Raw genomic sequence first — 14,962 nt, 5'->3', positions numbered from 1 at the left:
TACAGCCTCACTAGCCTTGATTATCATTCATCTTAATTTTGTCATAATCAGAAAAAAGTATCTTGTTCAAACTTTTTATTTCCATAATGCTGGTAAGGATAATATCTTAATTATTTCTCAAGTTAAAAACCACAGTGCAAGCACAGGATTTGAGATACTAGGATGCTTCCTCTGTATATTTAGTAGGTTTGGGTTAGTTTAAGTTACTTCTTGTGGTTGTTTAGGAAAACCTCCTTGTTTTTTTTTCAGATATGACGTGCTCACTATTGCCCTCTGAACAGTCTTCTGGCTCCTCTTTCTTGCCTGAAGCAAGTGCCTCATGTCCTTGGGGTTCCTTCGCTGAAGATGACTTGGATGACTCCTTGTTGGAGTTTTCCGATGGAGAGGAAGACGATGGCCATTTCAGTTTCACAGAGGAAGAGATTGAGATGCTGTTGAAGGATGACGGTGGGCATGATGAGTGTAGAGACAGAAAGTGTCAGACCCTACCTGGTACTCCTCAAGAAAATCCTTTGCGCAGCTTGGGACCAGCAGCTGTGACCCCTGGTTTCTTCAAACTACCTCAATTAAGTACATCAATTGGTCATGGACCAACTCCTAGTAAATCATTGAACAGACACTTTGTACTTGAAAAGAATCTTATAAAAGTAACTGTTGTTGCACCGTTTAATCCAACAGTTTGTGATCCTGTGCTTGATAAGAACAAGATCGATTCCTCCAAAGATACGGAAAAACCTGCCTCCCTTGGGGAACAGACGAGAGAAGATGACCTTCATCCTAATGAGAGTAAACGTTGCACTGAGCCTGAAGGGGTCAGTCCCAGTAACTCTGCTTGGGATGGGCCCCTGCTTTCTTCTCCTTCAAACAATAACATCGAACAAACTGTCTCTGATAAAAATATACCTGAAAGTAAGAAACCTAACCCTGTGTTCTCTCAGATCTCCAACCATTCAGAGGTACCTAACAGGGGATCATCCTGGAAAAATAGTGGATCACATAAATCGGGGTGTGAAGTGAGAAATCCAGTTGTGTCCAGTTCATCGAACAGAGTAAGTACATTTTTCTCAACACAGTAGACATGAAATTATTTTTTTCACTCAGAAAGAGTTCCTATGTACTTAATTCCCCAGTAGAGTATTGACTAGCATGTGCTAGTGTCAATCCCTAGTACCAAAAAAAGGAAAGAATTTTGCTGGGTGGTGGTTGTGCTCACCTTTAATCCCAGCACTTGGGAGGCAGAGGTAGGCGCATCTCTGTGAGTTTGAGGCCAACCTGGTCTACAAGAGCGAATTGTAGTACAGCCAGAGCTACACAGGGAAACCCTGTCTTGAAAAACAAAGCAACTAAAAAAATTATATTCTCATAATGATGTTTTCAGCTATCTGATACAGCTGAAATTATAAATTGCTTATAACTGGTAATTATCTTTCCTATTGTTTTCCTCCCTTCTGCCCTGGAAACCAACAACAACAAATCAGCATGCCCCTGACAAGGACCCTGGGGAGGTGAAAGCTGAGAGAAGACTGGGCAAAGTCATTCCTGTCCTGCAGACCAGAACCAGGTAGTGTGACATAGAACCATTTGAGTTTTTGGTGGTTCTCTTTCATTTCTTTCTTCCCTTCCCAGTATGTTCTCAGTATGAGGGTGGGAGATGGGCAGGAAATCCTGCAGGAAGAATAAGCAAACTTGAAATTCTGAAGCTACCTATTTGTGTTATCTTGAGCAAATCAAATAATCCCTCACTTCAGTTTAGTTTCTGTGTCAGAATGAAACTAATGATGCCCTTTCTACAACCTCCCAAGGTTATTTTGAAACTAAAAACGGCATGCTAGTAAAACATTATATAAATACAAAATTTCTTTGATGTATGAAGAGGCCTGATCATATATTTGATGAGAAGTCAGAATATTAACCAAAAAGGCTAAAATTATTTATTAGACCGTTTAGTCTTATTTCTTTTCTTACATACAACTGGAGGCAAATATTAGGGTTGCAAATTTGAGGCATCTTTTTAGTTTACCTTTTTGTTACCAGGAGATGGCAGTATCTGTACATGGCCATTTTCAGTTGAATGTACTGGAAAAGCTACTTTATAGATTGAATCCAATTCCTTTACTTAAAGTACAATTGAGGAAAAAGAAAATTTGTTATACACTTATGGCACATTTATTCTGCCTTAAACATTTTTAAAATGACAAATAAGATTATTTGCCACTAAATTTTAGTTTTATGGGTTTTGTTTTATTTCTTTTTCCACTTAATTGAGGAAAACTCTGTTTTTTCCAGTCCTTTTTGGTTTGTTTTTTCTTTTTTTAAGACAGTGTTTCTCTGTGTAGCCTTCTTGGCTGTCCTGGTACTTGCTTTGTTGATCAGGCTGGCCTTGAACTCACTTAGATCTGCCTGTCTCTGCCTTCAAGTGCTGGGATTAAAGGCATGTGCTACCATTGCCTGGCAAGATCTTATTTTTATTTTTTGTGTATAGGTGTTTTACTTATGTGTATATTTGTATACCATGTGTGTACAGTGCCCACAAGAAGCCAGAAGAGGGTGTCAGATCCTCTGGAACTGGGGCTACAGTTGTGAGCTGCTTTGTGGGTAGCAGGAATTGAACAGATTCTTTAGAAGAACAGCCAACATGGTTAACTGCTAAACCATCTCTCCAGCCCCACTTTGTGAATTTAAGAGTGAAATTATTCTCCAAAGCCACAGAGAAACCCTGTCTCGAAAAACCAAAAAAAAAAAAAAAAAAAAGAGTGAAATTATATACCAAAACACATAAACCAAGCCACTTGGAACACTAATAAATTTACAGTGTCAATATTTTCATCTACTGATTCTTTTCAAGCAGAGCTGTCAGTATGAGCGAGGACCAGAAATTGCTCTTGCTAGGACCATGATTGCCTTAATCTCCTTCAACTTTTTCTGTGTGGCCAAACTTGAATTACTCAACAAATGCTTTCTCTCTCTATGAGCTACTTTATTTTTACCTTCTGATAGTCTTTGTTATCAGGAGTTACATTTCTTTTCTTCCTTGACTTCTAAATTCTACACTTGATTTCACTTTTGTACTGACTAACATTGCCTCTGGAAGTTGGTTGACAATCATCAGTTTGTGACATTTCTACAAAGCACTGTGCTCATGGCTCTAATGGACTACTTTTCCACCTGGTTTGCTTTTTTCAAGGATGTTTTCACAGTCAGATCTAGAAAAAAAGAAGGACATTTATCTCAGCAAAGTCATTGCTCATATAGAAGACCCAGGGGAATCCAACCAAGGTAATGGTAACCAATGAATGGCTTATAAAACATGTATTTTCTTTCCATGAATGTTTTGAATTTTCTTAAATGATGAAGAAGAAATCTTTATCCCAGAATTTACTTCTAAGGTTTATTTAAGCAAATAATTGTGCAAAGGCCAACAAGTTTCTCCCCTATAGTTGAGGGCTATAACACAGATCTTAATGCTTTTTTTAAACTGGAGGTTGTCGTTATTATTTTCTCTGCTAACTAGTAGAAGTAGATGAAGTGATGTTCTTTACTAATTATTGTTTGGGGACTTTTTCTTTTCTCTTTTGGTTCTTTTGAGACAGGATTTCTCCATAGTTTTGGAGCCTGTCCTGGAAACTAGCTCTTGTAGATCATGCTGGCCTCAAACTCAGAGATACACCTGCCTCTGCCTCCTGAGGGCTGGGATTAAAGGCATGTGCCTCCGCCGCCCATCTAGTTTTGTGACTTTAAAATGTGGAATTATTTTCTCCGTTACCTGAGCATTTAAAGCCTCATCCTGTGTCATGGCTTCTCAGTACAAGCTCTTAAAATAATTCTGAACTGTTTCCTAGATCCTTCAAGATAATCTCCAGGTACTTCATCTGAAGCTGTTGCAAGTCAAAGTGGAGAAATTCTTTCTCCGGCCCTCAGGATACTATACTGTTTTATTCAGTTTGACCTAGGGTTAATGGGAAATATTAAAGAGAAAGGAGCAGAATTGAAGGCATGGGATATTAGGAGGCTTTATACTGATAAAAGAATTCTTCCCATAGAGGTCACTCTGTCTTTTGAAATGTCAAGCTTCTTTCCTTGTTCAACAGACTTTTGTGGAATACTTCTACAAGTTTGAAGATTAGGAATAGTAGCAGTGGGTCTTGCTTGACCTGCTGGGAATTCTTAGACTAGAGAAGATCATTGCACTAACGAAATGATTATTTTTCTAAAGAAATACACTTAAAGTAATGTAGAAACGAGGAGGGATTTGTGTTTGGGAAGAATGGAGATGATTGAGAAAGATGTTCTAGGTGTGTTCCATAGAAAAGGCATAAGCTATCATCGGACTCCAGATCTGTTCTGTGAGAGATTTGGAGGATGTTCTGCAGAGAGGAGTCTTCTTTCTCTTGAAAAGACCTTGAATAGTAATTTCTGTTTTTAAGGCTGCACATGAAAGGTAGAATGCTGACATCCGTCAGGAGAAATCATTAAAAAATAAGTTTCTTTCTTTTTTTACTCAAGATTTTATAAAGCAACTTGATATCACTGGTGTTCATTTCTTAGTTCTCTGCTTGTGAAATTATTTTGTTGGAACTGTTAGGTCTGTTGGAAATAAAGATATTTTCCTACCCATATCGTCGGAGGGCAGGCCTTAGAGAAATTTGTGCATCTTCAAGCTTGTTAAAAAAACAAACAAACAAAAACCCTAGTTGTTATTTATCTCCTTCTTTTATGACTTAGGAATTGGCACTGGTAATCTAGTTATAGTTTCCTTTTTCATTTGAGGTGTGTGCAGTTGCTCACATATTAGCATCTTTCTCATGCAGCAGTCCCTCTTCAAAATTACAGTTTATGCCCTGTTTGCAAAGACTAGCTAGAGATGCAATGAGAAAGCAACACTTCAGTGGCCGAAAAAACAAAAGTCTAGGCTTATTTTTATTTAATTTTTATTACATTTGATCTCTTTTGTACATATGTGTGCGTGTAGGTGGGGGTGTGCAGCCACAATGCGTGTATGAAGGACAACTTAACTTGTAGGAGTCAGTTTTCTCTACCATGTGGGTCCCAAATATTGACCTCAGGTCATTAGGCAGAGCAGCAAGTGCCTTCACCTGATGAGCCATCCCACTGGCGTGACTTCTGGGTATATCCTAGCACTGCTGTTGACTAGATGGAACTTGAGCCACCAAGAACCTGTTTGCAAGTGAGAGTAATGTAGTTTAGTTTGTGCAAATACAAGTGTATTTTCTACATTTGACCCAGCCTTTTCTGACTTTTCATCCTGCAGCGGCTCTAAAACATTGGGAATTAAGTTACAGAAATACCAAGTCTTTAATGGTATAGCCTCCTCTCTCTAAGCTTGCAACATGAGGAGTTGCCGGAAGAAAGCCGGGTCACCTGTTTTTCCTTCACTTTCACTCCATTTCCTTGCAGTAAACATTTAACAATTGCACTTGCTGCTGCTCCTGAGGTGGGGAATTCCCCAAGTCCCTGCCAAAATCCTGGAATCCAGCCAGGCGGTAGTGGCGCACGCCTTTAATCCCAGCACTCGGGAGGCAGAGGCAGGCGGATCTCTGTGAGTTCAAGTCTGGCCTGGTCTACAAGAGCTAGTTCCAGAACAGGCTCCAAAGCTGCAGAGAAACCCTGTCTTGGGGGAAAAAAAAGAAGAAGAAGAAGCAGTGGCATATGGAAATGCATTTACCCTATGTAAGACAGATTTTAAATAACTGGACTACTCAGAATAGAATTATTCTGAAAGATTCAAAGGAAACTCGGAGCTCTCTGGCTGCTAGCTGCCTGTCAACCCTTTCTGCCTAGGGCCCCATCAGTGTAGGAGGCAACATCTGAGTTCCAAGGAGTGATAGGTGGGGCTCTGCTGCTGCAGCATGAGCTAGCACAGCTGACCCAGAACTTAGAATTTTCTTGTTTGGTTTTTGTTTTTTCCTCGTAGTGTGAATAACTCAATATTAAAAGTTCCTTTATGGGAAATGTTTTTCCCCCCTTGTATCAGGAGTAGCTCAGTGTCAGCGGTCCCTTCATAGGAGAAAACAATTAAACCCTACTTCTAGTGCAGAAACAATCACAGCCATGGCATAACGTACTAAGACAACACTGTTTAAATTGCTGGAGGTATTAGTATTCATATATGGAGGATGTTCTCTTTTCCTGATCATCTAATTAATGCTTAAATGAATGCTTAATTTTCATAGTAAATGAACTGGAAGAGCAAAATTCATAATTTTGAACTATATCATTGGGTGTGCTCTTTTTTTTTTTTTTGGTTTTTCGAGACAGGGTTTCTCTGTGGCTTTGGAGCCTGTCCTGGAACTAGCTCTTGTAGACCAGGCTGACCTCGAACTCACAGAGATCAGCCTGCCTCTGCCTCCTGAGTGCTGGGATTAAAGGTGTGCGCCACCACAGCCCAGCTCAAATGATTTTTTTCAAAGCCTAAGTACACCTAAAAACAATGACTTCATTCTGATGTTTAAACCAGAATCAGTGACTCTTCTAAATTTCCCACTACACTGAGTTATGAGTACATAGGAGTATATAAGTTATCCCCCACTCCCTGTTTAACTTTTGTATATACTGAAAAAGTTCTGTAATGAGATTTTTAAAAACTGACTTAGGAAATTCTTTTTTTGGCATTTAATAATATTTTCCCATATAGTTATTCTAAAATTTTCTTGGGTCTCTGATATTTCTGTCTTCCTTTCAGTAATAGTATTAAAGTTTGTTGTTATTGCTTTTAAATTGTATTCATTACTGTTGTGTGGGTGTTCATGATATGTGGGTTTATATACATGTGTTGGGCAAGTGGCAGCTTTTTTGAGTCAGTTCTTTCCTTTCACCTTAATGTGGGTTCCAGGGCTTTGAATTCAAGTAAACTGGATTTGTATATAGATATATAAATTGTTATATAAATGACGATTAAGTAAGTGCCTTTACCCACCAAACCATTTCACCAGTCCTTAGTTTTTTCCTGTGTTTGTGTGTGTGTGTGTGTGTGTGTGTGCGTGCACACACACACATACATATGCATATGGAGCCTAGGAATTGATGATCTGATGTCTTCCTTTTCATTCTGTACCTTACTTTTCTAGACAGGCTCTTTCACTGAACATGGAGCTGACAGCCATTTTAGTTAGACTGGCTGGGATCCACTTTTCTGTCTCGCCAATGCTGGAGTTACAAATATTTACTGTCTTTCTCAGCTTTTTTTTTTTTTTAAATATTTATTTATTATGTATACAATATTCTGTGTGTATGTCTGCAGGCCAGAAGAGGGCACCAGACCTCATTCCAGATGGTTGTGAGCCACCATGTGGTTGCCGGGAATTGAACTCAGGACCTTTGGAAGAGCAGGCAATGCTCTTAACCGCTGAGCCATCTCTCCAGCCCCTTTCTCAGCTCTTTTTACATGGGTATTAGTGATCCAAATTCAGGTCCTTATGCTTCTACACCAGTCACTTTACCCAGTGAGCCATCTCCCTAGCCTAGTACTACGTTTTTATGTCACTTTACCTATACAGTATTCAGTGTACATACGCACCATCTTAGGCTTTTTGGAGATTCTTTGAGATGGAGCTTCATCTATGCCAGGCTGGCCTCTTACCACTTTGTAGCCGAAGATGAGTTTGAACTTTTTAGACAAGAGTCTTTCTTACTGGTTATCTCTGGCTGAAGGTCAAGCATTCAAACATACAGATCTGTAGGGGCCATTCTCATTCAAACCACCATACCTAGGCACTGAAGTTTTGAGAATTTTGTATTCCATATTACAAATGAGGACAGTACTGATATAGTCTTCATCTTTCCCTTTTTGTTTGTTTCTTTTCTGAGATACGGTTTTATAGTGCATCCTAGATATTCTTGAACTCACAGCAATTCTTTCAACCTCTCGATCCACTCTGCCACCTAGAAATATAAAAATTAACATTTGGATATTGTATTTTCCTATAAAGTAGAGCCTATAAAGGGACTATCTTAATTCGTAAATTGTCCCCCCCCGCTTTTTTGTGGATTTTATTTATTTATTTGTTTGTTTGTTTATTTATTTATTGTAGTCCTGTCTGTCCTGGAACTCAACTCTGTAGACCAGGCTGGCCTCAAACTGAGAGATCCACCTGCCTCTGCCTCCCAAGCTCCCAAGTGCTGGGATTAAAGGTGTGCATCTTTAGTACACCACTATCCAGCTGTACTGAATTTATTTAAGGACTCTTCCATGTTAGTTATTCTATATTTTAATTTTTTTTTGAGGCAAGATGATGCTGTATGGCCCAGGCTGTCCTTAATCTTCCAGTTTATAATCCTCTAGTGCTGGGATAACATGGGTACATCACCATGTCTTATTTACACATTAATCTTTTTAGCCAAGGGCCAGTTAGATAGCTCAGTGAGTAAAGGTGCTTGCTGCATTAGCATGGTGGTCTGAGTTTAATCCCCAGAGTCATGTCAAAGTAGAAGGAGATAACTGACTCCATCAAAGTCTACTGACCTCCACTGATGTGTCATGGGTCATGCACCTACACATATCACACACATATCCAGTAATTTAAACACAAGGGTCTTGCCAGGTAGTGACAGTGCACACCTTTAATCCCAGCACTTGGGAGGCAGAGGCAGGCGGATCTTTCATTTTGAGGCCAGCCTGGTCTACAGAGTGAGTTCTAGGACAGCCAGAGCTATACAGAGAAACCTTCTGTCTCAAAACATCAAAACAAACAAACATCTTAAGAGATGGCTCAGTTACTAAGTATACTTAACTTATTTTGTTGAAGACCAGGTTTAATGCCCAGTACCCACTTGGCAGCTCACAATCTTTTGTAACTCCAGTTCAGGGATCCAGTGCTGTCTACTTGCTTTTGCTAGCACCAGGAATGCATCTAGTGTACATATATGTAGACCAGTGGTTCTCAGACTTCCTAATGCTATGACCCTTTAGTACAGTTCCTCATGCTTTGGTGATCCCCAACCATAAAATTATTTTTGTTGCTACTTCATAACTGTAATTTTGCTACTGTTATGAATTATAATGTAAATATCTGTGTTTCCTAGTGATCTTAGGATCTATGAAAGGATTGCAACTCATGGATTGAGGACCACTGTAGGCAAACAGACATAAAATAAGTCTTTAAATAATAAGTAAAATAAAAAAAATGAGTAAGTAAATAAAGATATATAGTCAAGAGCGGGTGGTGGTACATACCTGTAATCCCAGCATTTAGGAGCCTGGACAACAGAATGAGATATCCCGTCTCCAAACAAAGCAGTAACACTGAGCCAGTGAAGAGGCCCAGTGAGAAAAGTCTGTGTCAGCCGAACTTGATGACTTGAGTTTGATTTGCAGAATCCACATGGTGGAAGAAAAAAAAGCTTTACTTTGTGTTTGAGTGCCACCCTTTCCCCATTAAAAACATCGTTTTTAAAAAATAGTGTTTGAGGGCAGCCTGTGTTACATGAAATCCTGTCTCAAATATCAGAATAAATTCTGTATTAATTACAAAGTATTCTGTCTTTGAATATTAGGTTATATGTATTTTCATTAATAATGTTGTAGTTAACATTCAGTCAATAAATGTTTATGTACAACTCTTATTTCTATAGGATGAATGCCTAGAAGTGGAATTACTAGGTAAAGTATATAAACATTTTAAAAACTCTTGTTATATGTTACCAGTTGTCCTGATCAGAAACTAAAATTTTTTATTGCCATTGATAATGATAGATAAATTTAATGTTTCAATTAATAAGGTTAGATTTTTATGTTTATTGATTATTTTTGTTTTTTGAGATGGGTTTCTTTGTGTAGTCCTGGCTGTCCTGGAACTCATAGAGACCTGCCTGGTTCTCCCTCCTGAGTGCTGGATTAAAGGCGTGCATACCACTGCCTGGCTTAAATATTACTTCTTAGGATCATCTGATATCTAGTCCATATTCCAATTTTCATAAGTGTTTCAAATGTAACTTGAGGCAGAATCTGATGAAGGTTCACATCTTTAGTTATTGTCTCAATCTCTTTTAATGTAAGTCACTTCTTTCAGAGGTACGTCCATATTCTAAACTTTGTCTTTCCTTTCTTCCTTCCTTCCTTCCTTCCTTCCTTCCTTCCTTCCTTTTCTTTCTTTCTTTTTTTTTTTTTTTTTGAGTTTAGTACTTTGCCTACTTGTATGTCTCTGTGAGGGTATCGGGTCCCCTGCAACTGGAGTTGCATACAGACAGTTCTGAGCTGCCCTGTGGCTGCTAGGAATTGAACCCTGGTTCTCTGGAAGAGCAGTCGGTGCTCTTAACCACTGAGTCATCTTTTCAGCCCCCTGATTGTTTCTGTAGTGCCATTTAGTTTGATATTCATATCCTGTGTTTTTGTAAACTAGAAGCAGAATTAGGTTCAGATTAAGCATTCTGGGCATACCACGGTTAGAGGGTCTTAGTGTTCGTGTTCTGTAAACCTTGGAGGCATATGTGACACAGCGACAGGCTGTTAAACTAACGTTGCCGAGTTTGTTAAGATGTTCATGGACATAACTTTTTCATTGTAAGGTACATTTTTACCATCTAATTACTGTCATTTATGGGGTGATGTCTTAGTATCTTACGAATATCCTATTCCCCAGCAACTTACTTTACCTAATGGTTTAAGAATTCATTGATGATCATCATCTGAATTACCTTACACTACAACATAGAGAGTGCCTACCTCCACCTCAATATAATCTTTATTCGTTTTTAGAATATTTTTAATTTGACAATTTTATGCATGTAGGCAATCATATCCACCTACAACTCCATCCTAAGTGCTTGCATGTTTTAAATACCTCTTCTCCCAGTGAGCTGTATTTCAGCCCTAATGGATTTTAAAGTTGTAATTATTTATAGTTCTATTCTTTTTTAAAAATTAATTATATGTACAATTGCTCTGCTTTTGTATATTTTTGTGCATTGTGTGTGTACTTAGACGCCAAAAGAGAAGGTTGGATCCCTTGGAACTGGAATTATGGATGGTTGTGAGCTACCATATGGGTGCTGGGAATTGAACCCAGGTCCTCTACCTGAGCAGCAGTTGCTCTTAACTGGAGAGCCATCTTTCCAGCCCCAGCTCCTATTCTTTTTGATGCTCAGTTTATTTCAAATTTGCCCACTGGGATTTCCTTCAGACTGGCTTCTATTCTCATACCACCATTAATATGTATTTAGTTATTCATTCATTCATTTATTTGCTGGTTTTTGAGGCAGGGTTTCTCTGTGTAACTGTCCTGGCTCACTTTGTAGACCAGGCTGACCTCAAACTCACTGAGATTTGCCTGCCTCTGCCTCCCAAGTGCTGGGATTAAAGGCGTGCACCACCATTGCCGGGCTTTTTTATTTTTTAATTACTGTTCAAAAGTATAAAATTTACTATATTAGCCCACTATATTAACCCATTTGTAAGTGTCACATGAGTCATTTAGTCATGTGACTCTCCTTTTTTTAGATTTATGTATTTTATCTATATGAATGCTCTGTGTACACTTTTATGCCAGAAGAGGACATCAGATCCCATTATATATGGTTGTGAGCCACCATGTGGTTGCTGGGAATTGAACTCAGAGCCTCTGGAAGAGCAGCCAGTGCTCTTACCCTCTGAGCCATCTCTCCAGCCCTAGACTTTGTTTTCTTAGAAGTGGCTTTTTTCATTTAATATATCCATGACTCTTTTATGGCATGTGACAGACACCCTTTTTAACCTATTGTGTTGTGTATGTATGCAGCTAGTTGGCCTGGGTGATGTGAATAGTGCTGCTGTAAAAATGGGTCTGTAAGTATCTCCATTTGAGAATTTCTGGGTTGTTTGTAGTCTGTTTGTTTAAGATAGGTTCTCTCTAGGTTGTGGTAGTTCCCGGACAGCCTTGTTTTGTCTGGAGGGTGATGGGGGTGTCACTCTGTAATCCAGACTGGCTTGAAACTCACAGTATAGGCCAGCCTAAAATTTGTGATTTTCCTCCTAAATTTTGCTTCTTCCTGAATGGGATTACACATATGAGCTGCCATGCTTAGCTCTTTGTGATACATAATATAAACTTATCTAAAGTAGATCAAAGGTTAGTTTTATTTTTATATGTTTTGAAGAATCTCCATACCATTTATCTAATTTTTGTTATTGTTTCTAGCTTCTCATTTTATGAATTCTATATTTTTGTGTGCTAAGAAATCTTTGCCTGGCTCAAATATGTTTGAATGTTAGCTGTTAGAGTCAGATCTGTTCTGTTATCCGTCTGAAATTACTTTGTACATAGTAGAAGATAGAAACCAAAGTTGCTTCTTGTTGCTTTTTCCTTTATCTTTTCATTTTTGAAAGTTACATTTATTATTTTGTGTGAGTGTATGTGTATGTAGTATGAAGGTGAAAATCAGAGGACAGCTTGCAGGAATCAATTCTCCCTTCACCATGTCTGTCTCAGAGATTAAACACCTCCAAGCCGTCTTGTCAGCCCCTCCTCCTCCTTTTTTAAATTTGTATTATTTTTGTGGATGGAATTTTAGTTGCTTCTTTACTGTTTATTGTGAGGACTACTCATTTTTGACTGATTTACCTTTTGCACCTTTGTTGAAAAACAGAAAAAAAAAGTCTAGTATGTTCCATTAATTTTACTTTGTAGTTATTTTGGCTATTATATTTTCTTTGTTTTAATGCATAAATTTTATGTTTAATTTTTATTTTATTATGTGTAGGGGTGTTTTGCCTGCATATATGTCTGTGCACTGTGGGTGGGCAGTATCATAGGAGCCAGAAGAGGGCATTAGATTCCCTAAGACTGGAGTTACAGATGGTTGTGAGGTGCCATAGGGGTACTGGGAATTGAACCCAGGATCTCTGTAAGAGCAGCCAGTGCTCTTAACCACTGAGCCATTATTCCAACCCCCAGATGTATACATTTTAGAATCAGCCTATCAATTTATTTAAAAAGTCTCCTGGGATTTTTATTTAAATTGCATTGTATTTATAGAAATTGGGTAAAATTGCTGGGCAATGGTGACACACACCTTTAATCCCTATATTTGGGAGGCAGAGGCAGGCAAATCTCAGTGAATTCTAGGCCTGCCCAGTCTACAGAGCGAGTTCTAGGACAGCCAGGGCTACACAGAGAAACCCTGTCTCAACCCCCCCCCCCCCCCCCGAAAAGAAAATTGGATAAAACTAAGCAAGAATGAGTATCTGGAATTTTTTGATCCTTACTTATTCAAATCTTTAATTTTTTTCAGCAGTATTTTGTAACCCTCAGTGTCTTCAAGCTTTTATGTAGCCCAGACTGGCCTTGAACTTTTTTGTCTGTTTTTGAGACAGGGTTTCTTTGTGTATTCCTGTCTGTTCTGTGGTAGTATATAAAAATCATTTGATTCTTATATATTAATTAAAACTCACTTGCTAGGTTTTTAGGTAGATTTCAGTAAGGAACTGTGTGTGGTGACACACAGTTAATCCCAGCACCAGGGAGGCAAAGGCCAATGGATCTCTGTAGATTGAAGCTATCCTGGTTTACAAAGTGAGTTCCTGGATAGCTGGGGATATGTAAAAAGACCGTATCTCAAAAATAATAATAAAATGGAAAAATTTCTTTCTTTTGAGTGTGTGTGTTTGGGGGGGAGGGTACCTGTGCAGAGGCCTGAGGAAGACTGCTGATTTCCTTTAATCATCCTTTGCCTTACTTCCTCTATCTTACTTTGGTCTCCTACCTAATTAAAGCCCCTAGGTTAGGTTAGGCTAGCTGAACAAGCTCTCTAGATCTGTCCCTGCCTCTAGCTCTGTGGTTGTAGGTTCGCCTAACCACACACACATACACACCCTTTGTTTGTTTTTGATTTTCAAGATAGGGTTTCTCTGTTTAGCCCTGGCTGTCCTGGATTGCTAAATGTAGACTAGGCGGGTCGTACAATCGGAGATCTGCCTGCCTCTGCCTCCCAGATGCTGGTATTAAAGGCCTGCACTACCACCTCTGATCCCACCTTAGTTGCTGGGGGTTCAAACTCAGGTTCTCTTTTCCCCACTCTGTAGCAGGTGTTTTTGTTTTGTTTTAAAAGATAGGCTCATGTAGACTAGGCCTATAGAGATCTGCCTGCCTATGTATGCATGTGCCACCATGCCTAGGCTATTAACAAGTCTATACAGATAGCTCTGTTGTTAGCAAATATATTTTTACTTGGTTTTTTTGTTCGGTTGGTTTGATATTGAGTTTCTCTGTATAGTACCGACTGTCCTGTAACTCACTCTGTAGACCAGCTGGCTTCTAACTCAGGTTCACCTGCCTCTGCCTCCCAAGTGCTGGAACTAAAGTGTACACCACCATACCTGGCTGTTTTTTAAGACAGGATCGGCCTATAACCTAGGCTGACCTTGAACTCATGTATTTGGAGGTGACCTGGACGGTTGATTCTCCTCAGCTTCCATCTATGAACATCTGTGATATTTTTCTTCATTTATTAATGTATTTATAAATTTCTCTCAACAATGTTTTGGCTTTTATATTACAGGTCTTGTACACATTTTGTTAAGTTCATTTGTAAGTATTTAATGCTTATTTATGCTGTGTTAAATGATATTTCAATTTTTTCAATATCTATTTGGTCACACTGATTTTTTTTTATATATATTTTGGCTATATCATGTAAATTATGCTGAATTTTCCTGTTACTTTTGGGAACTTTCTAATACTTTAGAATTTGCTTTATAATATTTGTAAATAAAGGAAGTTAATTTCTTTTTAATTTATAAGCCTTATATTTCTCTTGCCTTACTGTACTGCCTGTGGCCTCTAGCACATTAAATTTGATATAGGTTTATTATAGATAATACAGATTTATCATAGACGCTCCTACTTGGTTAGGGAATATCCTTCTGATTATAAGTGATAATTTTTATCATGAACAACTAGCAAATTTTGTTAAATGCATTTTTTGCATTTACTTACAGTATTTACAAATACCCTAATAGTATTTTTCTTTTATT

The 14,962-nt window shown here is 38.5% G+C and overlaps 1 protein-coding gene across 12 annotated transcripts in view; it reads left to right on the top strand.

The window, feature by feature from the left end:
- The window catches only part of S100pbp (S100P binding protein), a 37,327-nt gene that overhangs the window by 8,443 nt on the left and 13,922 nt on the right, over nt 1-14,962 (top strand). For 4 of the 12 annotated variants that reach the window (XM_075947058.1, XM_075947062.1, XM_075947059.1 and 1 more), the window contains 3 exons: nt 250-1,049; nt 1,479-1,561; nt 3,185-3,276. In XM_075947058.1, coding sequence (XP_075803173.1) covers nt 252-1,049; nt 1,479-1,561; nt 3,185-3,276 — 973 coding nt within the window. In that variant the 5' untranslated portion in view covers nt 250-251. The remainder of the gene's footprint in view (nt 1-249; nt 1,050-1,478; nt 1,562-3,184; nt 3,277-14,962) is intronic. The other 8 variants (XM_075947068.1, XM_075947067.1, XM_075947069.1 and 5 more) reach the window with 5 other exon arrangements.

The sequence above is a fragment of the Microtus pennsylvanicus genome, chromosome 13 (genome assembly GCF_037038515.1).
Source record: "Microtus pennsylvanicus isolate mMicPen1 chromosome 13, mMicPen1.hap1, whole genome shotgun sequence".
In the NCBI taxonomy this organism is placed as follows: domain Eukaryota; kingdom Metazoa; phylum Chordata; class Mammalia; order Rodentia; family Cricetidae; genus Microtus; species Microtus pennsylvanicus.
The sequence above is the reverse complement of the archived record's forward strand: the minus strand, read 5'-3'. Positions and strand labels throughout refer to the sequence as shown.